The sequence below is a fragment of the Platalea leucorodia genome, assembly GCF_965183815.1.
Source record: "Platalea leucorodia genome assembly, chromosome: 4".
NCBI classification, from domain to species: domain Eukaryota; kingdom Metazoa; phylum Chordata; class Aves; order Pelecaniformes; family Threskiornithidae; genus Platalea; species Platalea leucorodia.
This window is the reverse complement of record NC_138826.1, coordinates 49362431-49386752: the sequence shown is the minus strand read 5'-3', so window position 1 is coordinate 49386752 and position 24322 is coordinate 49362431. Positions and strand designations below refer to the sequence as shown.

Here is a 24322-nt window from a genome sequence, read left to right as displayed (position 1 = left end):
TACTATTAAAAACATAAATAATTATTTTTAATGTTCATTCAAAGAGTTCCAGTGTCACTGGCAGCTGATGTAATTTTGTGAACGTTATTTTTTTCCAAACTGATAGTGGAGTATTTCCGCCTTAGATTTTGTCTCCCTACCAGTTGTGTTCTCTCTACCTGCTTTCTTAGAAATTTAGGTTTTTGCAGCAAGACTGCTGTGTTCTAGTCAGTGAAGATTTCATTTGCTTAAAAAAAAAGTCTCTATTTGCACAGGGCTCGGTGTTTTTGTTGTTGTAAAATAGGAGAAAGTGTCTTTTTCTTTTAAATTTCATGGGAGCTGCAATACAGTCAGCTTCTCTGATATGTATAACTTAAAACACTTACTAGGAGAACTCTACAACACCCAGATTGTAGTTAAAAAAAAAAAAAAAAAAAGGAGAGAGAGAAAGTATCATGTGGTTGTCAACATCACCTTACTCTTGTTGCCCTTGTTTAGAAAGCAGTTACAACAGCCAGCCAGCCAAAATGCACCATCCTTAGAAGTGTAAGTAGTGGGGAGGGATTGGTTGTTGTGGTGATGTTTTGATTTTTTTTTTTTCCCAAAGAAGATTAGATGTGCAAAATGATGCTGTCGTCGTTTGTTGTACTCCACTGTCTTCACTCGTGGTGATTTGTTCTGTTCATTTGCATGTGATGCCGTTATTTGCAGGTGAACACCTCTGTCCGCTCGCTACACGTGTTGCACTTCACAAAGCAGCACCAGTGGAATTTGCAATTACATTGCCACACCTTGGTGTACTGGTGCGTGTTGTACCCTCTTCCACAGCACATCATGTCGCACCCATCCGCATTGGGAGAGGTACGGTTGCAGAGTCGTCCCTGGGTACCAACACTCCCCGTGGAAGCATCTTCCTCACAGTAGTTGGGTGACTTTTCGATATACACTAAATCTGTTTCCATGGGTTTCTGGTAACTCTTAATCTGCTTGATCTTCAGGAAGGTTGGCTGTCTTAGTCTACTGGCTCGTACCACCTCCACCTGCACTGCAGCATTGTATTTCTCTTTCAAAATGTATCCAATCTCTCTGAATTTAGGAAGCGTGGTCCAGCAGGTCTTAGTTGTACAGGAACCTGAAACTCCATGGCACTTGCACTCCAACTTCATTCTCTCTTCGAGAACCTGTGTGTACAGACATTTGCATATTGTTACTGCAGGAAAACAGTATTGCAAGCTTGCCTAAATCTCAGTCTGGTTAGTTCGTGTGAATATTTGTTACTGCTGGTTGAAATTTTTCAAATGCATGCTTATAAATCTTATCACCTCCCAGCAGAATGCTTGTAACACATTTTGTTTTACATGGTGTTTGGTTGGAAACACAGCGTTTTGTCATTTTATCGGAAAATATTTGCATTCTGTTTCCAAATAGTGGAGAATATTTACTTAAATTTTAGAAGACGTCTTTAGAGCCAAAGTAATTCGTGGGACTCCAGTGACTTAAAAAAATTTTTTCAAACCATTTTCATTTTGAAAACAGGAAAAAAAAAAGGTTTTTAAGATTCAGAATATTTAATCTTAACTGCTTTAAGTAATGTTCAAAGAATGTTTAAAAAATGTTGACCAGCTTTAATATCACAAAACAATATACACTGGCTAAATAGACATTCATGTTCACTGCATAACTAAAAATTTTGCCTGTACCAGCACTGGTAATACCACCATACCTATTAACTATTCCACAGAACACACCATCCCCTTTAAAAACAGCACTCCTTGCAGTATCTAGCCAAAATATCAAGCAAATGTCCAGCCACAAATGCATTTTTTGCACCAGGACAATGATTGCACAACATTAGAGGAAATAAAATCCACTGAAGGGTCCTGCTAACCTGTGAGCGGAAGAGAAGTGGGAGTATTTATTATTGCTATTGCTAGAGGAGGTTAACCTGGAGGAGGTTAATCCAGCATCAGATGGTCCCTATAAGGGACCCAGACTGGCGGGCACTTGGGCTTACGCTCCGCTCCCGACCTCCCGCCTCCACTGCAGCCAAGCCACGCCATGGCTGGCCCATCCCTCCTTCCCCAGGCAGGGATGTATGCCCAGGGGAAGGCAAGCAGATGCCCGCTCACTCTGTGTGCGCGGCGGAGGGGAAACTGGCCTCACGGAAGCGCCTCTCTGTTTTTCTGCCCTCGTGCTACCACTTAAGCCTGACCACAATTACACCCACAGTCATCATTAGCTTATGAAAATCAAGGCCTAAGAACAAAGCGCACTGATCCTTCCCCTTTGCAATGGGATGCTAACAAAGAAATATGAGCTACCGAGCTTGTCTTAAAGCATTACTGATGCTGCAGACCATCTCCTGTAGTGGTTTCATTGCAGATCCCAGAACATGACTGAAATGGGCAAAGGATAAAAGGGCCGAAATCTGAGTACAATGGCATAATGAAGTAGAAGGGAAGTAAAAAATGCTTACTGCTTAAGAAACTGGCCTTAAAATAAAAGCTGTACAGATCTGGTTATCCCTGCAAATAGAGGGCACCCTCCTGAGTTGTTCGAGTTTCACTTAAATTGTATGTTTTGTTTTTTCCCAAATTTCTGGGGTTTCAATATTAAAGAGAATATTTGGTTTTGATTCTCCTTTGCCAACATGCAGTAGCAAGTACAAGATAGCTGAGCATCCTATGCAAACATACCTTAGACCTTCTGGAACCACAGGCTTTTCCCAGGTCAAGGTCAAGTTAGCCTTTCAGAGGCAGAAAAGGTGATTTCCAGGAAGGTTTACTGGATTAGGCAAGAAGCTACTATAGCTGCAACTACTCTAAAAAGAAAATCTGCAAGGCTATGATGAGCTGTTTTTGAGGACACTGGAAAGGCCACTGCTCTCCAACAAACTGTATCACTTTCCTGTCTTCCCTATGTCAAAAAAAAAAAAAGCTGGAAAACTTGATGCCTTCTGCTGTGGTGGCTGCATTTCAGCAGCAGTGAGTACAGGGATGCTTTATGAAATACTCCAGGGTCTTTCAGGGTTCCTCTGTCTCTACTTCATGCCTGTGCAGAAGGATGTGATTTTTTCAAAGACCCCCAAAGAAGATTCCAATCCTGTTCCACAAATCTGGGTTAAAATAATCTATCGGTATTTAGATGTGCATGTATATATACATATAAATATATATGCATATATACACACATACATATATATATATACACACATACATAAATTGCTTATAAGTTTTGCTTGGTATTGCTGAAATAATACATTTTTTTTTCAACTAGCCTGTTTCTACAGCTCTCTCTTTCAACTACTGATCAACACACAGCGGCAGCCACAAGAACTGCAGCAAAATCCACAACAAAAGGTGGATGGAGACAACCTTCTCTACACCTTCACCGCAAAGCACTGTAGGATCTAAGGACTTCCAGGGAAGCATTACCAATGGGATGGATCTGCTCCTTTTCTCGCTAAGTAGTAAATCTTGGTGAAGAGCAGGCTTGTGGTTTAGTACGTGTTTTGTCAGGTTCTGCACGTGTTTGTGATGTCTGTTTTTTGTTTGAAAAGGCCAAGTCAGTAACTTGCTCCGAGTGGGAGGAGGTGAAGCTTGTGAGGCTTCTTATTCTTGTGTGGGCTCAACACTCTGGACACTGTTCCAAGGAGCCTCTGTCTCTGTCACTGGTGTGCTTCCCTGCTACAACAGAAAATGTCATTGTTCCTGAAAGACAAAGATATCACCCATTCTGGTGTTCTAGGTGATACCTTTCTATATGTATATTTATATATGGATGTATGTGTATATATACATTTGCCTGTGTGTGTGCATTTTGTTGAGATGCTGCCATTTATATACAGCACGGCACCCTCTGTAGTACAATCTCCAGCAACTTTATCCTAAGTCTTGATTTCTTTCTTTTTTTTTTGTCTTTCTGAAGAAAGTTTCGTGAGTCATTTTGCTGTACGGAAATCTGACTTCACTGCTGTATTTTTTCAAAGGTTCCCACTGCTTATGATGGTGGAAGAACTTGCAAATGCAAGCCACACAGGCTCGAAAAAGCAGAAGTTTCAAAAAAGTATTAATTCATGATCCTGAAGCCAATCTTGCAGGTTTTTTGGGTTTTTTTTTGGAGGCTTCTCTCATGAATGTGGAATGCTTGGGGTTACAACACTGAGCGCAGGCCCAATCATCAGGTAGTTAAATTCCTGAATGCTATAATTTGTGTGCCCACAGTCAGCTGTGGGTATAGAATTGTGCCCAAAAACTTGGAGGTCAGGGAATACAAGGCCCAAACTAAGCAGATTCTAAGCAAGACTTTTTTTTCCCTCTTTCCACCCAGATGCTGCAGAGCGTTCCTCTTTGCTAGCTTTCCCGGAGGTACGTCTGTAAAGCCCCATGAGGTGCCATGCGGAGGTCCCCACGTATGCCCTGGTGCCGCTGCTTTGCAGCTTACCGTGTAGACAGCAAGCCGCACCTTGCTGTGTGGTATCTCGAGCAGCTTTCCACTTGCCAGCAAGGTGCCAATGGACCTGGCAAAGGTGGCAGGATTTGACCTTGTTCACTCAATGCTGTGAATGAAGAGCAACTGATGTTTTTCTTCCTAAATGTCCCTTCCGCTCAGTATTCCTCAGCAAAATTCCCATCAAAGCTTTGACCCTGAGCCTTAAAGGTACTTATTTACTCAAATCTAATACATTATGCCAAGGTAGGTGCCTGATTAAAGACTGAAAATCATTAGCTCGTATGACCCACTCTCTCAGCATTTTCATTTGTCATATGTCAGTGCCTCGTATCTAATCTTGAATGGTTTACAGCAAGATCTACCTCCCAAAGCAGATTCCCATCGTTGGACTGTGCTGCCTCAGGCTAATCGTAGGAACATTCCTTAGGTCCCTTTTCCACATACGGGCCTACTCCCACCCCAGTATCATCTTGCCAAGTAAAATCTTCTAACTACTGCTACTTTGTTAAATGAATTGTGAAATATAATTTTAAAGCTTTCTTATCCCGCATATTTTTATACCTATATAAATCATACACTGAAAATGCAATTTGAGGGTTGTCCACTGCCAGTTAAGTAGAAAAAGACTTGCAAAGACTGAAATAAAACAAAATCATATGCATGAAAAGAAATTCATTTTTTCAAGTTCCATATCTAGACCCAACTGCATAACATCAGATACAGTTTCTGTACATATTAAAAATCCTATCTGGATAAAATATGTAAAAACAATAGTAACATTTTGTGTGTGTTTGTTTTGGCTTGCCTTTTCTGGTTTGTGTTTTCCTTAGTGGAAATGCACATTTTTGGACCAGATGTTGAATGTAACAAAATCCATATTACTTTTTGACTGCAGTATCAAAAAGAAATAGAAGACTTCTTTAGGAGTTTTCCCCATCAAATATGCAAGTGATCAACTTTTGGTTTGGGTAATACCAGTACCAAAAGAGATGGATCCTGGTCATAAGATGTCACCATCTCTTTGATACTTGACCAGCTGCAGCCATGCAAGCCGACAGCGTGTGGGCACTGCCTAACGTTAGTCTCAGTGCAACCTGGCGTCCACCATGGCTGACAAAATGCTGAGCTCGTGGACCCATCTGGGAAACAAAGTTGGGTTTGTTTGAGTTTGGCTTTTTAACTTGGATAGCCAGGGGTGTGACTAACATTAGTAGGGTGTAATGCTACTCCTCTAACACAAATGTCCTGAAAATATTCTTCATTAATAGCAGATCAGAGAGGGCAAAATTGAGCAGTTCATGTCATGTCTCCTTGGGTTGTGCCCAGCTCTGTGAAGGGAAGACATAGAGCCAGCAGGAGAGGAATATGGGTGCTTCAGCTGCATATTTTTCTTTCTGCTCCTCTGTGAGGCTGCTCTATCAAGCATCAAACCAGTATTTATGTTCTCTGGGATGAGAGGTGAGGAACCGAATTACTGTGCTTGCTCCCTCTCTTGTCACATCCCTATTTTTCTTATTGCTTAGTTTGATGGGAGCCAGGACCCTCTGCTTTGCAGTGGGTCAGTATCCAACCACAGCACAAGATGGCTTTTCCCTGGCACTGACCAGAGCTTAGCAGGACTGGGGACCCTCTGGTGTACCGAGAGGTGTCAATTTACCTCCTCCTACCCTTCACCTGCCTCCCTAGGTAAGGCACCCAGTCCCGTAGTATTCCCACTGAATGCATTAAAAAAACTGAAGAAGGCCCACTGCTCTCTTTACCCAAGTTCTCCTCTTGGCTGGCAGGAAAATAAGCCTGGGATTTTGAGACCTGCTGCCCACCAAATGAAAGTTCCTACTATTATGAGGCCTTCTTCCCTACCTTCTAGAAGAAGAGAAAATAGCTTCTACGTTTCAGCAATAAACTGCTGCAATTGGTTAAAACTTTCTGAATTTTATTTTTACAGTAAAGCGTTGCAAAAAGCAAAAATCTTGAGAAGCAGCCTTTAAATCATTCCCAGACAGAGCACAATTGCAGTATTTCACTCTCATTTCTATGGAATTTGCTGTAAAGCTTGAAGGTAAAATTTTAAATATCATCTTAAAGGGTTAAAAATATTTCGTTGCTGTTTTTATTCTGTCAGGCAGTATAGAGATGTCAGGTTTGAGGGGGTGCAGTAATATTTTACTAGATGGACGATATCTGTCTTGCATACATTGCATGGTATGCATGGGCATGAGCATTTCTAGAATAAAACCATTTAGCAAGTCCTAAAATATTTAGCTATTCCCCCCTTCTAATTTTAAAGCAAAATGTTCAAAAAGTAGGATAGTACCAGATGTAGCTTCTGGCAGTCAACGTTAAGGGTGTGTTTCTGGAAGAAAAAAATAGGCTAGTAAATCCAGCCCAACTGGAAGCGGGAGAACTATCCTCATGAGATTTTGAGCCAAAGCTTGCATATTCAGGACATATGGATAAGCATTAGTTATCCATCCAACCCACCCAAGCTGTAACACCAAACTTTTTGAAATTGGATTTATATCTGTCTACAAATCAATTTAAGTGGGAAAGTATGCCATGAAGCACAACTATTGAAAGCTTTTCTTTCATGAGTGTTCGCACAAGGGATGTGCAGTGAAATAGTTTGTCTCTTTTAGAGAAAGAAACTTTCAGCAAGTGATGGACTCAGGGCTGTAAAACCTGGAAGGTCACATTCTTTAAATCACTGAAATGACTTAGGAAACAAAGTCACATTTTGAAGAATATTTTAGGCTTATAGGAGCATAAAATTAGTTGGCTTTCAGTTTTGAAACTGGGATTCAGCCTCCACTGTGACTTCGGAGTATTTTGTCCAGACTCTTCTTCCAGGGACTACTTCTAATTTTTATGTCCTGCTAGGTGACAGTGAGGGCAGTTTGCGACATATTAGGGCATGCTGTGCATCTTGCAGAAGTGAGCTTATTAATTTAAACAATTTCATGTGGGGTGAAGTGAGTTAATGCTTCCTTACATATTTTATGCACAAACAGACAACATATAAATATGTATAAATCTACATAATTATGTACACATACCCTACATATGTGTGTGTGTGTGTGTGTGTGTGTGTATAATGTGAATGGTAACCAACCAATCACCTCATTAGCTGTTCTACCGCCAAATCATGTCAGCAAAAAACCCTTCCCAGTACCACAGTTCTGTGGCGCCAGGAACTGTGAGAATGAGCCATGGCTTAGATGGAAATGTTGTCCCAAGTAATTGAATAATCTCTTCTACAGAGAGTTTGAATTTTATTTTTTTTGTCCCCACACACTTATTGTTTCAAATGTAAAATAAGATGTTGTCATCTTCCAGGCATTCCAAAAAAACAACAAGAAAAACCCATTGACATTACAAAGGAATAAATATTGGGATGGTACCAGGCTGAGTTGCTGGCAGTCAGTGTGATGGGTGTGTTTCTGGAAGGGAAAGAAATAGGCCAGCTTTTTCTCCACATAACCACAGTCATTGTCTATCGTAAGAGCCTAATTGATTGATAAACTGTTAGAAACATTTCTTCTTTTTGGTAAAAGCTATGATCTGCTACCAATTTGTCAGCTTGTTGGTTTAGCTCCCCCCTTAAAAACAAACAAAGAGAAAAACCCATTTTTATAATTGAGATTCCCCATGAGAGCCGGTCATTGTTTTGAAGCTTTCAACAAAAAGTTAAGATTAATGGTGTGCGTTCCCAGATGTTACTCTTTCTAAGTTCATTTATCCCAGAATAAAGATACTTGTTTCTAAAAATACATGGTAGAAAGCTGTCTCATAAAACAGCGTCAAAGCTTACTTGGTTTTGTTGGTATTTAATTTTTCATTGCTCTATCAAAGTTTTGCCCACAGATCTCTCTGTAATCATTCAGATTTGCAACAAGCCATTCTTTCAGTAACATTTGCATTAGACTTACACTAATCTTCCTTTGGGGGCTTGTTTTCATTTACCACGCTTGTACTTTCCATTCTGAATCATAGCAGCCATTTAAAAACTGATGGTGAAGTTAGCTACTTCACTCTTTTACACAGCATGGCACTGTTTTGCCGCAAAGCATAAATCTTCCATGACTAGCGTCTCATGTCACCAGGAATTGCTAAGCATTTATTTCTTCCAAATGGTACCGATGGCAAGTTTACTATTTTGTCACTGCTGCTATTCATTACAAATTTACTAGAAACTTCACAAATTTGCCATTAGCTGAAATAATTCTTAGAAATGCAATGCAGAGCAATTACGGGATGCCATGTGGGGCAATTAGGGGCTTCATTCTTTCCAGAGTCATCAGAAATTCCCTGAAAAGCCTAAATATTATCTGTTTTCAAAGAGGTACTTTATCAGAGTATTGTGCTGAGCATCTCAGCCCCAGACTCAAGTTAAAGAGCCCCCAGAACTATTTCCCCCAACTGTTTGCAAAGTTCGCGCAATTTTTTATACAGCGTGCTGTTTGTTCCTCAAAGAGAAATTCCTCAGGACTCTATTTTTAACAGTAGTGAAAGACCAGCAGGCCGGCTTTTGCGAACATCCCTGTGAGAGCAAAACATTATAGTCACTGCTACAGTTACAAATGCCTCTGGCTCCCAGGCATGTCTGGGACAAGTGCTGGGAGAGATTGAGGAAGGGCAAAATTCCTGCCCCGGGGCATGAAAAATTCCATACGATGGTATAAGAGAGCACCTAAATAATTGCTCTGGGGGCAAAACTGCTGGTCAGAGTCCTGGATAATGATGCCAGCAATGATCTTCTGGGCACCTGGTGGAGGTCTAGTGAGGTCATCAGGGTCCTTCCACTGACTTCAGAGCAAGTTGGAAATAACTGTAGGTGGGGCTGGGGCCTCTTTGCATCCATTTTTCCTCATGTTTCTGTATTAGGAGGTTCTGGGATTTAAAGAGAGAACTAAAATGAAGATAAGAGATTTATTGGCTAAATATTATTGTTCTTATCTAACTTAAAAAGCCAATTCAGTATGAAGTAAGCCAGAACTGAATAAAAACTGTGAGCCTTGCCATTATAGATGTAAATGTGTTGGGGGGGGTGGGTTAATAATGAAAATATTGTGAAATATAAGACCTTGGGAAATGGACCAGTGTTCATATAATCAAGTTGTTGGATTTTTTTCGCTGCACCAGTTTTGATAAGATTGAACTGTAACTAAGAAATATTTTAATGGTTGGCAGAATCTCTGTAGGAAGCTACAAAAGCATGTATTTCTTTTACTGTCTTGGCATTCCCACCCTAAGGTTGAAAAGATTATTGGAGAACTTCTGAAGCAACAAAGAAAAAAATAATCTGAGTTGCCTGTGGTCTTCTTCTTACCTTTTATTCCTATTCATAACAAGGGAAGAATATCCTTACTTTGGTCCTTCATAATAGCAGTCATGAACCAGAAGCTTGGCTCCAAACTGTTTGCAAATTTTAAGACAAGTCTCACGTAGATCAGCAGGATGGTACTGACAGAGTCTTACTCAGAGAGGTACGAGCTTTTCCCAGTTGTGTTGTGAGATTTTGGAAGGGGAAAGGAGGAAGGTGGAGGTTCAGTGTTGTGATTCTAAGTGTCCAGACATAAACGTAGTATTTCTGACTTGAGTGTAAATAAGGACCATGTGGAGTATGCCAGAATGACATCCACACATAAGCAAAAATTCCTGGTTTCAGATTGTTTCAGGCTCACAATCCAAGTTTGCACAGGATCCCCAAAACCGCCCAATTTCAGGTGGATGTATGTCAGATTTCAGGTTTGCTTGGATTCTCAGAAGGGACTTGTGATTTCACATTGAAATTGCACAAAACTCTGTGGCTGCTTTCTTAAAGGTCCAACCCAGAAAACAAAGAAAACATGTTCTTGTTTCCAGACTTTTGTTCTAACCTTAAGTTTCAGTCGGTCTCGAATTCAGAATGTCTAATTTATACAAATAGCAGATGATCTCAGATGAACCAAAATCACTGAGTATTGTATACTGTACAACTTTGCATACTCATTTCATGGGAATGTATGTCATAACACCAACATTATTTCTAAACATGACCCCCAAACCATCTTTCTTTTATATGAGAGCATTCCTCGGGATTTGATGGATTGTACTTAAAAACAAAACCAAAAAGCTGCACCAAATCCTTTCAGTCATCCTTAGCTTTTGAAAGCGATATGATGCATTAATGATTACAATGAAAATATATAGGTTCAAATAACTACTGAAAACTGCTAACAACAAAAAAATGGGTAAATTCCAAAATACGATTTAGAAAAAAGTGTACTTGGGAAAGAAAACCCTGTGTTATCAGTATTTACAAGCCTTTTTATTCCTGTCTCAAGAACATGAAAGTAAGTTTTATTATTTGTTTCTGCAAGAACATATGCAAAAAATTCAGTTTTTAGAAATATTCAAAGAAATGCATTTGCGTGAATGCTGCTACCAGAAATATTTGTGAAAACACACTACTTTGTTTTGCTTATGTCCCCCTGCTTATGAAATTCTGATGAAGAGTAAAAATGCAATTTGCTTAATAAGAATCAGCAATGTGGTCTAGTGGTTACTGGACTATATTTAGAACTGGGGGACCTGGGATCAGTGCCTAGCTCCGATACTGAGCCGCCTTCTGTCCCTGGGCAAGGGACTTCACTGGTCTCCATCTATGCATCGGCTTTTGCTCTTTTGTCCCTCTTTCACATCTAGACTGGAACATGTTCAAAACAGGACAGGCATCAGCATCTCCGTGAGGGTGGCACAGTGCCCACCACAGTGGGTTGCCAGTTTAAGCAGGGATCATAACACCTCTAGCTGTAATAAATGCTCCATTGCAAGTTTAACATGTCACTTCCACCTTACTTTGCATCCAAATGCAATGCATGATGCTGAGGTCAAAAGTCCAGGCTAAGAGAAGTGATCAGACCTGGAGCTCGTCTTCCAAGCTGCAATACAGCAGTATGAGGTGTTTTTACCCCCTAAACAGAGCAAGTTTGGGGAAAAAAGATTGTGCCCCTCTTAAGGATGCTTTTCTGCCTGGCTCTTCAGTCAGCTGTCTCCTTCACATCCGGAGACCTCAGTATCGAGCATCAATCAAGTATCGATCCTGTCTCTACTCTTGAGATTATGCCCCATGACTGGTCTCTTTCACCACGTTGAATTTATATAATACTTTCATCCCAATGGATAACTGCCCAAACACCACCTTCAGTTTCGGTGCACAACCAACTGCAGTCCCCAGGAGGTTTTGTTGCAGGGACTGGGTGTTAATAAGCATTCTCCAAAATATAGGCAGTGAGATAATGGTACTGCTTCTGTCACCACCAATTCAACCATCTCTGCCTACCTCAGCAGCTAGTGCTCGGTCTAGGATTGAAAGCACATGCTGTTTTAGAGAAGAAAATTTCGATCTAACTTTGGGGGTTAGGTGTGGAGAAGTGGTATATCGGAGTCTCCTACAGCACTGGAGGGTAGAACCAGCATTTTGCTACCTGGGGGAAAACACTTTGAAGGCTATAGTAAAATCTCTCCTAAAGTAGGTATATATTATGCAGAAAGATTTGTTATACTTTTTAAAGGGCAAACTTTGAGAGCTATGAGGATTGTTATTCAATGGACATAAATCAGTGTAGTTCCATGATGTTTATTGTTTCCATTGCAAACAATTCAGTCATGGTTGTAGACATGAAATTGTTTCTTCTTCCAAAGTGACACTTATGCAGCCATTTGTAGCCTGCCAATGAGAAATGGAAAGTTGTGCATTTGCTTTGAAGTGCGTATTTCACTAGAGCTGTGGTCAAAGTAGTGTTTTGGGTTTGGGATGGAATAAATAGCTGCAAGTGCTGTCGGAGTTCAGCAATGCAGAAACTTAGTCCTGTCCCATCACAAGCCCCTACATCTCTTGTTAGATTTTTGCAAAGGAGATGAAAAGCAAAGATTTATCGTTATGCCAAACAGCTCCAGCAAAGTCCTCTCTGTTATCAGTGGGACTGGAAAGAAGGCTTAGGAAGCAGAAACATTTAGAGGAGCATCTGTAATACATGGCCAGCTCTGAATAAAAGGAAACAGCAACAAAATGTAAACATTAGATGCCATCAGGTAACTTGATGTGGGTGTGGGATAACAGCAGAGAGAGGGGTAAGTTCTCAGGGAATGCCTCCTGCCACCAAGCCAGCCTCCCCCCATCCTCCAGTGCACACGTTTCCCCATCCCTCATCCTTTCTGGAATACCTTTCTTCCAGCCTCATTGTTGTGCAAGTTCATCAGCCTCCGTGCATTCTTTTTGATTTCTCGGGCATCAACAAACCTCCGGGAGAACTCAATGCCGTATCTGATATCCGCAGAGCAGCCTCCCCACTTCCAGCCCTCCTCCTGGTTGTAGTAGCCCTGTTTCTCTCGGTCACAGCCACAATTGCTGAGGTTGCCCTGGCTGCAGGCGGCCGTGACAGCGTGTGCAACCCCGGCAGCAGTAATGGCATAGGTGAACGCAGCTTCCCTGCTTCCTGTGGAGAGAAGCCAAAAGCTGATGGGTTGGCAGAAAGGTAGCACTTACTAAAGAAAGTACACACATTATCTACAGCAACGGCGTCAGGCAGGAACGTGAGGAGGGCATTACTTCTGGTGGGTCATTCTCATTCTTACAGAATTACATGCATATTTAAAATGCTTGGCTCACCTGGGGCATATTATCCCAGGTAAGCACCAGCCATGAGACAGTCCCACCTAACCTCTTTCACCAGAGGGGAATTTGGCAATAAGTCTGGACAATGGCGAGGGGAGGCAACACAACTTGTTTTTATGCTGTCTAGTCAGGTTTGCGAGCTGAAATTTATCTATATCAGATGAATAATAAGCGAGTCACTGGCGGCAATGCTCACTGGAAAACAAGTTACTTCTAACCGTTGGCACTACATGGAAAAAGAAAAGTGTTCAGACAACGTAAGAAATACCAGACCCTTTCAGATGCGCAAGAAGGCTGGGACACAAATGAGAAAGATTATTAATCCACCCTTATAAATGCTCCAGTAGCACCCATTGGTGATACTGAGTGTAAAGTATTGCAAGAGAGGCCTATAGAGACAAGAGCTGGGTAGGTTTTGTTTTCTTTCAAGGTAAGGTAGAGGGTACCCCTTTCCTTTGCTGACTTCTCTTATGCATTAGTTTTGCTGTAACGACTCTTTTCGACTCCCACTCTGACTCAAACCTCTGCTCTACCTTGGCTATTGAGCATACAGGGGATATAGAAGTGCTGTGGCAACGTTATTTTCTCTCCAAAACAGATGAGATACTGTCATGAAAGCAGAGCCTTGTTTAGAAAAAAGTGTTTTTAGAAAAAAGTTCTTTTTTTTTTCTTATGATGCCACTAGTTGCCAAGGTTCCTCATTTCCATGTTACACGTTATAGCTGTTGATATTGAGTATATGAAGAGAGGCAAATAAACCCCCTTTCTTTATTAGGCACCGGTTGGCCGAGTTGCCTGTGGGATGCACTTAAGCAAGGAGATACAGAGGCAGAATGATCAAAAGGGATGCTACAGCCCATTCCTGCTCTCACACGAGACCGCACTCTGTCACTGACTTAATGTAAGGGCTGGATCATGGCCCTTCATGTTTTGCTCTTCATATTTATAACATTTCCCTATAAGTTCCCTTCTCAGCGCTATCACCATTTTCCTCTGTGTGTTTATCTGGTGATAAACAGACAATCTTGTAATACCGCAGCCAAAGAATAACTGTAAAGAATTTGCAGAAAGTTGCTGAAATGCTTTAATGACCACACACAGAGCTTTAGCATTGTTAATGGATTTGGGAAGGAAAAAAAAGAAGACATTTTCCAGAGGAGACGAAAACCCAAAAAGCTTAGAAGCTATTTTTAATTTTTTATTTTAGGATTCACAGGTATCATAACTATTCTGGAATGACCAGTGCACAGTGTGGGGTTTTTTATATTCTATATTTCTTATTTTCATAGATAGCTTCCTGAAAGGTTACACCGCTGCCAGATATGAGAAAGATCCTACAAGAAACAATCATAAACTGTTTTTTGGCACCATTTACTTGTTTCTCCGAAGCAATAAAAAAGAAACTTAAGGTAAGGAAAAATAAAGGGTGCTGTGTTTTTCAAGTACCAAGAAGGTTAAACTGACTTGTATATTATTTGAGTACACCGTGCAATAGAAGGACTGACTTTGCTTACAGACACAGAAGTGTTTTGTTGGGGTGTACGATGTGTGTAGTCTGGTTCAGTGGTTCCCAAACCATGGTCTGCAGAACACTGGTGGTCCAGGAGGCCACGGTAAAGGGTTCGCAGCTAATCCGCAGAGCCATATTAAACACTGTTTTTAATAGTGTTTTCAATTAAAAGTTTGATGATAATGATGCCTGGTGGTCCGCAAGAAATTCTGAGGGTTGATAGCAATCCAAAAAAGTTTGGGAACCTCTTTTCTAGTTCCTAGTGTGTTCTCTAAAATGCATATCAATATTCACTCCTCTCTTCTTCACCCACCAGCTGAAGTCAAAGCTGAGACCCGTGTTTTAAAAGGTATCCTGTTGACTTGCACAATTTCTTTCTTCACCTCCTTTCAAAACAACCTATTCTTAATCTATGAATTGAAAGACTGGAAATATGAGCTATAATAGAAACTACATATATAGATACATTTTCCTTCCTCTTCAGGATAAGAGTAAATGAGAGTGCAAAGCCAAACCCAGGAAAGTTTTTGAGTTCAAGCACCTCTGAAACACATGTAATGGTTATAAACAAGCAGAATCATATTCCTGTCAGGGAACATAGCAGCTGTGAGCTACAGCTCAGTAGGTTTAGTCAGAGATTAACCAGAGAGCGGTTGCTTACGTTTTATGTTTGAGCTCAATGTACTCCACACGTATCCAGAGTAGAAGGTAAGCCATTTTATCATGGCCACTGTGTCTGTGACCTGTCCGTGAGTTTTCACACCACACTTCCCATGATCGGTTTTGTAAAACTAAAGAATATCCTGGCTTTATCTGCCTTTCGCTCCCCCTCATTCTCATTAGACCCCATTTACCTTCAGGAACAGAGAAAAATATCTTTCCTTCACCCACTTGAGAGTTACAGCAGTGATGGAATTATCGCAGTCATGGGATAATACCGAATGGAAACCATATTGACTCTCTGAAGGGAGTACTCTTCTGTTTCAATGCAGCTCTAACATAAGCAGAGCTCATAAATAAGATCTGGCTTGAAAATCAGATTGCTTTTGCAAGTTAAGTTGTCCTGCTAAGAATTAAAAGGTTTTTTGGTTTTAGTTTTTTTTAACTAGAGCATGTTCCAAAACTTCTCTTGAACTTCAGTGTAAGCATTACCTCAGCAGTTCTCTAAAGTCCTAGGATCAGTAGAGTCTATCAGAAAATGCTGATGGAGGAAGGAGGGGAACCTCTGTGCTCAAATAATGTGTCTGCTGTACACAAAGCTTTCCATTAGCATGTCATCACTTGGAATCAGTTCTAAGCAAGTCTTTGTTAGGCAGCTAAAAATATTTAAGTAATGATGGCCGTGATACCTGAATGGAGAACAATAATCTCATTTTATGGAATTTTCTGAGATTTCAAAAATATTCTTGTTCTGCAACAAAACAGAGACAAGTCTTTACAGAAGTGTTCATGAAATGGAGAAAGATTATAAATAGCAGAAGATTTGGGATTTGACCTAACTTTGAAGCTAGATTTTTCTTTTTCCAGTGAATATCCTGGTCACCTAGTTGTTTGGCTTTATATATGCTCACTATCTGTGTCTCAGAAGAAAAATTTTTGTTTGACTTTTTAATGTTTTCTGTCATGTAGACCAGACTAATTCTGTTGAGATTTTATTTTGGTGGAAAAGATACTTTTTTGTGCAACCCTTGGATTCATCCATTTCCATCTTAGAAATTCCTGCTTTGGTGTCAAAGAAGACAGTTCTGAATTATTTCCCAAAACATAGAATGAATGTTTTCGTGAGTAATGTGAATGTCTGATCTGATAACTGTCTGATCTAATAACTCCAATAGGAGATCACCACCAGTACTAATTGAAATTAAGCCTTTTGTCTTTGGCGAAGGTGCTGAAGGTCACTTCTTGCAATCTGCTTGGCCATGAGAGAAGTCTTGCCTGTGGTCTGCTGGTCTGAGTTGCTGCCATTGGCTTGAGTTCATTTGCATTCTATCTGAGGGCTGTATTTTAAAAGTGCTCTAATACCCACTAATGCAGGCAGTTGCTGCTCAGACAGACAGATGTTGGATCATTGCTTCCTAAAATGACTGATTTCTGGCAGATAGGGTGAGAGAAGCCTATTTATCCGTTGCTGGAGTCATAGAGCAGCCTATACTTTACCTCTAATTTAGATGTCATCTCTGACTAAGTTTTAGGTTGCTAACTGAGCACTAAACTTAGTATGGTCTGATGTGGAAACTATTTCAAGTTCCATAATTGCTATAGTTTGCTACACTCTAACATGCATATATTCAGTAGCGTATTTTCAGCATGTATCTGCAATCAGCTGAGAATCATATATGTTAAATACATATTTTGATCATTCAGCTGTGAGTGCAGGGTTAAAAATTTAACTGTTTCATAGTTATTAGCGAGGCATCTATTTTTCTGATTAACTAGATGATATTCTCATATTCTCAGTATTCTTGCTATTCCACACATCATTCTGAAATGTCTTATGTCATCAGCTAGATGAATAAGACTGCCACTGAATGTCAGCTATTACAACTGTAATTTAACTTGAAATATTAAACTGTAGAATATACACTGTTTAGACAATAATTTGCTAAATATTGGATCAATAATGGTAGGAAAAACTACTACACGCTGCTGTTAAACAAAACAAATTCCTCATGTACTTACACAAGACACCAGATGACACAATACAATATAGGTCAGTGGTAAGAAGAAATGAGCCATGGCAGAAGTTTGATTTTTTTGCCAAAGCTATCCTTTTCAGCAAGTCTTCTTTTGCAAGTGAAAGCTGAGGACAGATTGAGTCATTTTTTATGGGCAAAAGACAATAGATACATCTAGATGAGTAAACTAAAATTCAGACAACAGCACCCTAAGTAGGGCTGAATGAAGACTTTTACAGACAAGTTTAGTTCCTTTGTAATTTTGTATATTTTATTCAACGCACTCAGTAGCAATTCTCAAGGAAAATAGTACAGGCTCTTCTCTTTGGGTTCGATCCAAGGCCAATACAAGTCAGTGAGAGTTTTCTCACTGTCTGGAGCAGATCCTTTCTCTGTTTGCATTTTCAGTGTAATTAATTGTGGGCTTCTTGGTTTACAACCTAAAAGCAGGGATTGGTTTAATTTCTCTATCCCTCTAATTTACTATACCCGGTGATGCATGTCAGAACTATAGACCACTGAAATCACTTTGTAAAAGCATAAAAAAACACAGTAGAAAAGCAGGGCTGGCAAGAACCTCAGGAGGGTCTCTAGACCATCCCTCAATCCTAACGTAGGCTAATAATGCAGGTGTCCTTCACAAAAGCTTTTTATTTATCCTGTTCTTCAGTGGTGGGGATTCCACAGTCTGTTCCAGTGCCTCGGGACCCCTATTGATACATGTTTTACTAATATTAACCTGAAACTGTCTTTCTGAATGCAAACCCACTGCTTCTTTCTCTACAGATGCTAAGAACCAATTGCTCCCTTCTTCTAGCATGAGCCTTTAAATATTTAAAGACTTCCATCCCTTTCTATTTGTGTTGCATCATCAGTCCTTACAGAACAGTTTCAGGAGCTCTGATCATTCCCCCTGCTCTCCCCAGGCTTTCCCAAGAGCCTGTGCCTTGCGGTGCAGTGCCAGAGATGCAACAGGGACCTCCAGCTGAGGCCTTGTCTGCTTCGGGCCAGAGCAGAAGAAGCACTTCATATGTCTCGCATGCTACACTCCTGTTTACTCATGCCAGCATGGTGTTTTCACAGCAGCAGGACATTTTTGACTTTTACACAGTTTGCAGTTGTCTTCTGTACAGCTACTATCACACCAGATGTTTCTCATCTTGCATTTGTGCAGCTGATTATTCCCACGTATAGATCCCCATGTATTTGTCTTTCTGATTTGCCTCCTCTTTCTTTTTTTTTTTCTTTTTTCTTCTTTTCCAGACCATTTCTCCATGATCATTTTCAATTTTGACCCAAACTTCCTCCAGCTTCCTTGCAGTCCCTCCCAGCCTGACATCATTGGTAAATTCAACGTGCACAGCTTATTCCCTTGGTCAAGTCAAAAGTATAATTCTGACAGGTACCAGATCCAGCACAGATCACAAAGGAAGCCCAGTTAGTACATCCTTCCATCCTCCTGTTTTGATAGCTACCCTCCAAGCACAATTTCCAGAGAGTATGTACCCATTTGGTTAGCTTTTCCTTGGTTTTCTTATGAGAATATCATATAAAGCAGTGTCAAAAACTCATTTAAGTCCAAGATATACAGTATAAACTGTTTCTTCTCTGCCTCTGAGGCCCTGGGTGGTAAAAGAAGGAAATTAGATTGTTTTAACATGATTTGTTCTTGACAGATCCTTGTTGACTGTTACTCATCTCCTTGTTCTCAGTTATGAGCTTACAAATGGGGTTTTGTTCCCATATTTTTTCATTTACTGAAGTTAAGCTGATTTGGCTTATAATTCCTTTCTTTTTTTCTTTTAGACAAAGGCAATACATTTGACTTTTCAATTCTTCTTAATTAGAGTTCTCCACAACTTTTCAGTGCTAATGACTGTCAGGACTAATGGCTCTGAAATGGCTTCATTAAATGTTCTGAGATGAGGGACAGCTAACTGGAAAGCATTCAACCTGGACAAATACTTCCCTCTATCTAACACAGAGATGATATTCCTCTGTCGATTATATTAGTTCTATACCCACCTGCTCACCATTGACCTTTTTAGTGAAGGCTGATGCAAGAAGTGCTTGGCCTTCTTGATGTTACTCTTGGTTTACACACTCCTTGGGGGTCCACTCCACTGAGTAGTGGACCAGCTTTTTTTCTTCATCTTCTACTCACTGACAAAGTGCTGACTGAATGACTAGTGTAGCCTGTTGTCAAAAAAACAGATATGGTCACCCGTGGCCATGAGGTTCCTCTTGTAGCACCTGTGCTCAGAAGTGCTCCTGAATGATGAACCTGGTGCAGATCGAATATCTGTTACTATGGCAGGACTTTGTGGTCAAATCTGATATAGATTCTTCTGATGGTCATGCTGGGTAATGTTCTCTTTACAGTATTTATTTGTTTCCCATTTCCTCCTTAAAATCTTTTTTTTTCCTACTACAGTCTAATTAAATTTGTCTTCTTTAATTTTGCTTCATCCAGATAGAGCTAGAGCAGGAGTTGCAAATGATTTCAGCAGCTTCTTCCTAGACTGCTCATTATGACTATTTCCGATTACACGTGGTTGGGACAGAGAACATTGCAGATTTCAAAGCTGAGGATGTGTAGTGCTATGACATAATGGTTTATTTGCAGATTCTTCTCTTATTCAGCATTTTTCATCTCTAGACTCCCACTAAGTTTTTATGGTTGGAGGTGCCAGAATTTTGGCCATCAGTCTAGAATCACACTGTCAACTGGATTGTTTTCTGTTGCTTATGTGGGTTTGTCAAATTTTCTTGTAGAATGGGCTGTACATGAGCCAGATTTATTTCACACTTTCCTTTTTGCAGCTCCTTGCTGTCACTATTTATATACTTTTGGAAGCATGTCTATTAAAAAGAGCTATTTACTATGCCTCAGCTTTTCAGATTTTTTCAAGCATTTTTCCTATTTCATGGTTATTTTCTAAAAACTTGGTGGTACTTTCCACAGTGGTTTCTGTAATGAGGCTTCCAACAATTTACAGGATTTTTTTACTTAATTTATCCCCTAAACATATTCAGTTAACTCCTGGCAACCGTAAACAATAGTCAGTATTTCTGTTCCAAAGCGAGCATAATCCTGTTGTGTTTTTGACTGTCTTTTGGCAGCATGTCCCTTGGTGGAGTTTTCTGGGACAGCTCCTGTGAGGTTAGTAAGTTAGCTGTGATCTTTGAAAGGATGTTTAGAAGTGCCCAGAGAAATATGGAATTTTTGGACTCTCTCCTGTAAAACTATATTTTTCATAACAAGTATGTCTTACTAACTCAGCCCTAACAAACAATCTGTATCTCATTCTTATGGAAAACGGGGAAATTAAGGTTTGATCCAAAAGCACCACGGCTTGTTTTTGTCAAGGTTTAATCAGAACAGGGTGCTAAGCACACATTTAAAGAATGCACAAGAGCATGGCTTGAGAAATACACAGTGCACAAAGCATGAGGGGGTAGTTCCCAGATACACTGTACCATTGAGAAAAGCCTGTGCAGTGTCACAGCCGGCTGTGTTTTCACAATGCTACCGCTAATACTGTCAAACTAGTATGTGGGAAGCAATAGCTGGAGCAGAAAGATCGTCTCCTGCCTGTGTTCTCCTCTGGACCGACTGACGTCCCATTGTGGGACTTAATGATTCCCTGCTGAATGTTTGGTGCTTTTTCTTTTCAGTGATGACTAGTGGTTTGATACATCGTAATATGTGAAAGCTCAGCTGGAGACATCTTGCAGCGTACTGGGGTTTTAAAAAGTTCTTTGCACCCCTTGTCAGAAAGCATGGACTCCTGAAGGCATCTCAGAGAAACTGGGTCCTAAAGTATGCTAATGTCCTAATATTGAATGGGGCTGTGAGGAACCAGGTGTTGTTATAATAATTCAATCACTTCAATCTATTCATGATAACAGTTCTCATGTGTAGGATCCACCTATGCATTGTGGTCCCTTTTTTAAGGGCATTTCACAGGGAGAAATAAAAACAATATTTAAGAAAAAGGGAAGGGAAGCTACAGTATGTGGACACATATTTTTCTTTTTGCAGGTTTGCTCTTGCTAGTGCTGTTGCACTACAATATCACCTGTTAACGGTTTCTGAGAGATCTGTGTATGCTTAGCAAGGGAAATATTGTCCACACTGATTTAAGAAATAGAAAATATGCTTTCCGCATCTTTTGAAAAAAAAAAAAAGAAAAAAGAAAAAAAAATAAGCCTCCGCTCTGAACCTGTCAGGGAAATGGAGGACAGTACTACCACATTTTTAAAGTAAATTTGTTTTCAAGTCAACTTCATGCTCCGATTTAGCAGGACGCAACAACAGGCTAGGTTGCTACCAAACCATTTTAGTCACTGAGATTTTCATCTGTGTGAATTTTATAGACTTGAGCCTGTAGTGAGTGAATCGGTTCAAAACGGATATTATCCTTGGCTGTCAGTAGAGGATCCTTCCAACCTAAATTATTCTGTGATTCTGTGATTATATTTGACTTTGCTCTGGTCCCAGTTTCACAAATAATGTCATCCCTACTGCCATGACCATGAATATTAAAAAGCCATCGCCTTGCAGAATCAGACCTTCTCAGGGGACTCTCTGCTGGGTCAGTATTTTAATTAATTCATTTCAATCATTTCAGTGGCCTGACATAAATATATTGTGTTGAAGAACATTTCTTTAAAAATAAATCTACACTGCCATTTGCATGAAGTCATCTTCTCCTGTATTATCTTATGTCACTTCTAACCTAGATAACAAATCCCTGAGGGGAGTGGTCATGCCTGTATTCTTTTGTAAATCACTGTGCACACCTGTGCTTTGCTGTAGAAACACGTTAAATAATAACACCTTTTAAAGGGCTCACTGAATTATGAGTAGTTGTAAGCGTTAAGCTCCTATACCTGGGCATGCCAGAGTGTCTGAGGGTGGGTGTCTGTGGATGCAAACGTCTGTGTACATTGCAGATGAAATTTCAGCTCTTGCTTTGGAATTTCTTGAGGCAGTTCAGTTATATCATGAATGCTACCTCAATATATTGCGCAGAGCCTATTAGTGGGCCAGTACCACTTTGCCATAATTACTGCATTACAGATATACTCAGTGATACCCAGCTGAAATTGGTGTTAGACATCAATCTGTTTATGCAAGAGGTAGTCCTTGCTTTAAGAAGCTGTGTCTTTCAGCTGGAGAGGGCAACAGAAGAGACATACTATTACCTCTCTTTCACAGGGGCACAGAGAAGTTAAGGCATTTATCCATATGGCAGAAGGACCCATAACAGAACAAGCTGTCCTCTTGTTGGATTCTCTTTGTGGGGAGGCCACAGAGGAATTTAGCTATAGACTTCTCAACTGATAACTGAAACACAAATTCAACCCTGTTTCCAGGGAGGGTGTCCATGCAGCTGCATGGTGGGACAAGAGAGCTCCAAAAAAGCAGCAGCAGCTCCCGGGACTGGGGCTTCTCTGCTCTGCTCTTCCGCATACCGTTCTAGCATAGTATTGAATTAGTCATCTACTGCCAGACTCATAAAGGGATTTGGACACAGCAATATTCAGCATCACCATGCCTGCCAGCAATGCAAGAGAACTACACGGCACTTAAAGCCCGCTCCTAGCATTCTGCACTCAGACCTCCTCACATGCCATACCTGCATAGCATTAGATCCAGATCCTTCCTTTACTTTTAATTTGAAAAAATAACTAATTTAAGTGTCTTGCCAGAGGTTTTGCTGAGGTTGCATTTGCTTCTGTTTCAGACAGATGCTAAATGTTTTCATGTCCCCATTTGGAATTGATGACATTTCCTGACTACTAGTAAGACATGTGCAACTTTAAGCAGGATTTTAATATCTGGCTTCTTCTTATGTGTCAGCATAGACTTTTTGCTCGTACTCACTTCTCACAGTTTCATGTTAGCCAAAACAATTGTTTGATATATAGAGGTATTAATCTAGAAACCCCCTTTTGGAAACACATACAAAGCAAGAGCAGTAGCAAGCAAGCCTAGCCCAAGATATTTTGCAGGTATGAGGTACTGCTTTCAGATTAGATGCCAATGTTTACAGTATACAAAATTAATTACATCTATAGGGCAAGAGCTAGACACCTCCAGCTAAATCTGCAAAGGGATGTTGGCTCTAAATCCTATCTTTTAGATGTTCAGCCACCTAGTATTTTCCATGTGGCCAGGATAGGAATCCAGCCTTACCAAGCACTGAGAGAGTTAGACAGCAAAAAAGCAAGACTTCCAGAAGCTATCAAGCTGCATGGGGAAGCCCCAAAACTGGGAGTAGAAAATGCAAAGAAAGGGAGAGAGTCTAAACTTATCCCATCAGGGAGTTAAGCCAGATTTCTCTGCACAGCGAGCCTTTCCAACTATGCTGGCAGCAGTCATCTAAGTGTAATTGCTGAGGGTATATGGTGGTTTTAGAAAAGGAGATCCCACCCTTAAAATATTCCACTATCAGTCCATTTATCCTGTTTTATATTCTGACTGAGGAAAAAAGATTTCGTTACATTAAAAGCCAGAAGATGACTTTGTTGGTTTCACTGATTAGGATAAAGATATTCTACTGAACACAATATAATTTCTTCTGGTGTATTTTTCTAGTTTTTTCAGAGTATCGTTTAACTTGATTCTATCAAGTAGAGAGTTAGGATGATTTTATATAAAATAAAGTACTAATTCTACCTAGACATGACATTTGTAAATTAAGGTTTATGAAGAGCAGCAGTATCTTTTCTTAAATGGAATCACGTACACTAGGCATCTCACTTGGTCTAGACAGGATCTAATAAATAAATATTTATTTAAAGTGTTTGTCAGATTTCCAGTCTAAATCCAGAGAAACGCCATTAAATGGCATAACCATCCATCACGTTGTAGCTTTCACTGCAAGAGCAATACAAGAGGAGTATTACGTCAAATAACTATGAAATAATGACATCTAGAAATACCTTGATCTACACACCCTTTTGTGGTAATAGCAGTGAATATGGAGAAAGTATTGCCCAACCTCAGAAATGGTGACAGCCAGGCTGGTGCCTCTGAAA

The 24322-nt window shown here is 40.3% G+C and overlaps 1 protein-coding gene across 2 annotated transcripts in view; it reads right to left on the bottom strand.

Moving 5' to 3' along the window:
• Nucleotides 1–680: 680 nt before the first annotated feature.
• Nucleotides 681–24322, bottom strand: part of WNT7B (Wnt family member 7B) — a gene marked incomplete at both ends in the record, with an annotated part of 95548 nt that continues 71906 nt past the window's right edge. For both annotated transcript variants that reach the window (XM_082308416.1, XM_082308415.1), the window contains 2 exons: nucleotides 681–1160; nucleotides 12637–12908. In XM_082308416.1, coding sequence (XP_082164542.1) covers nucleotides 681–1160; nucleotides 12637–12908 — 752 coding nt within the window. The remainder of the gene's footprint in view (nucleotides 1161–12636; nucleotides 12909–24322) is intronic.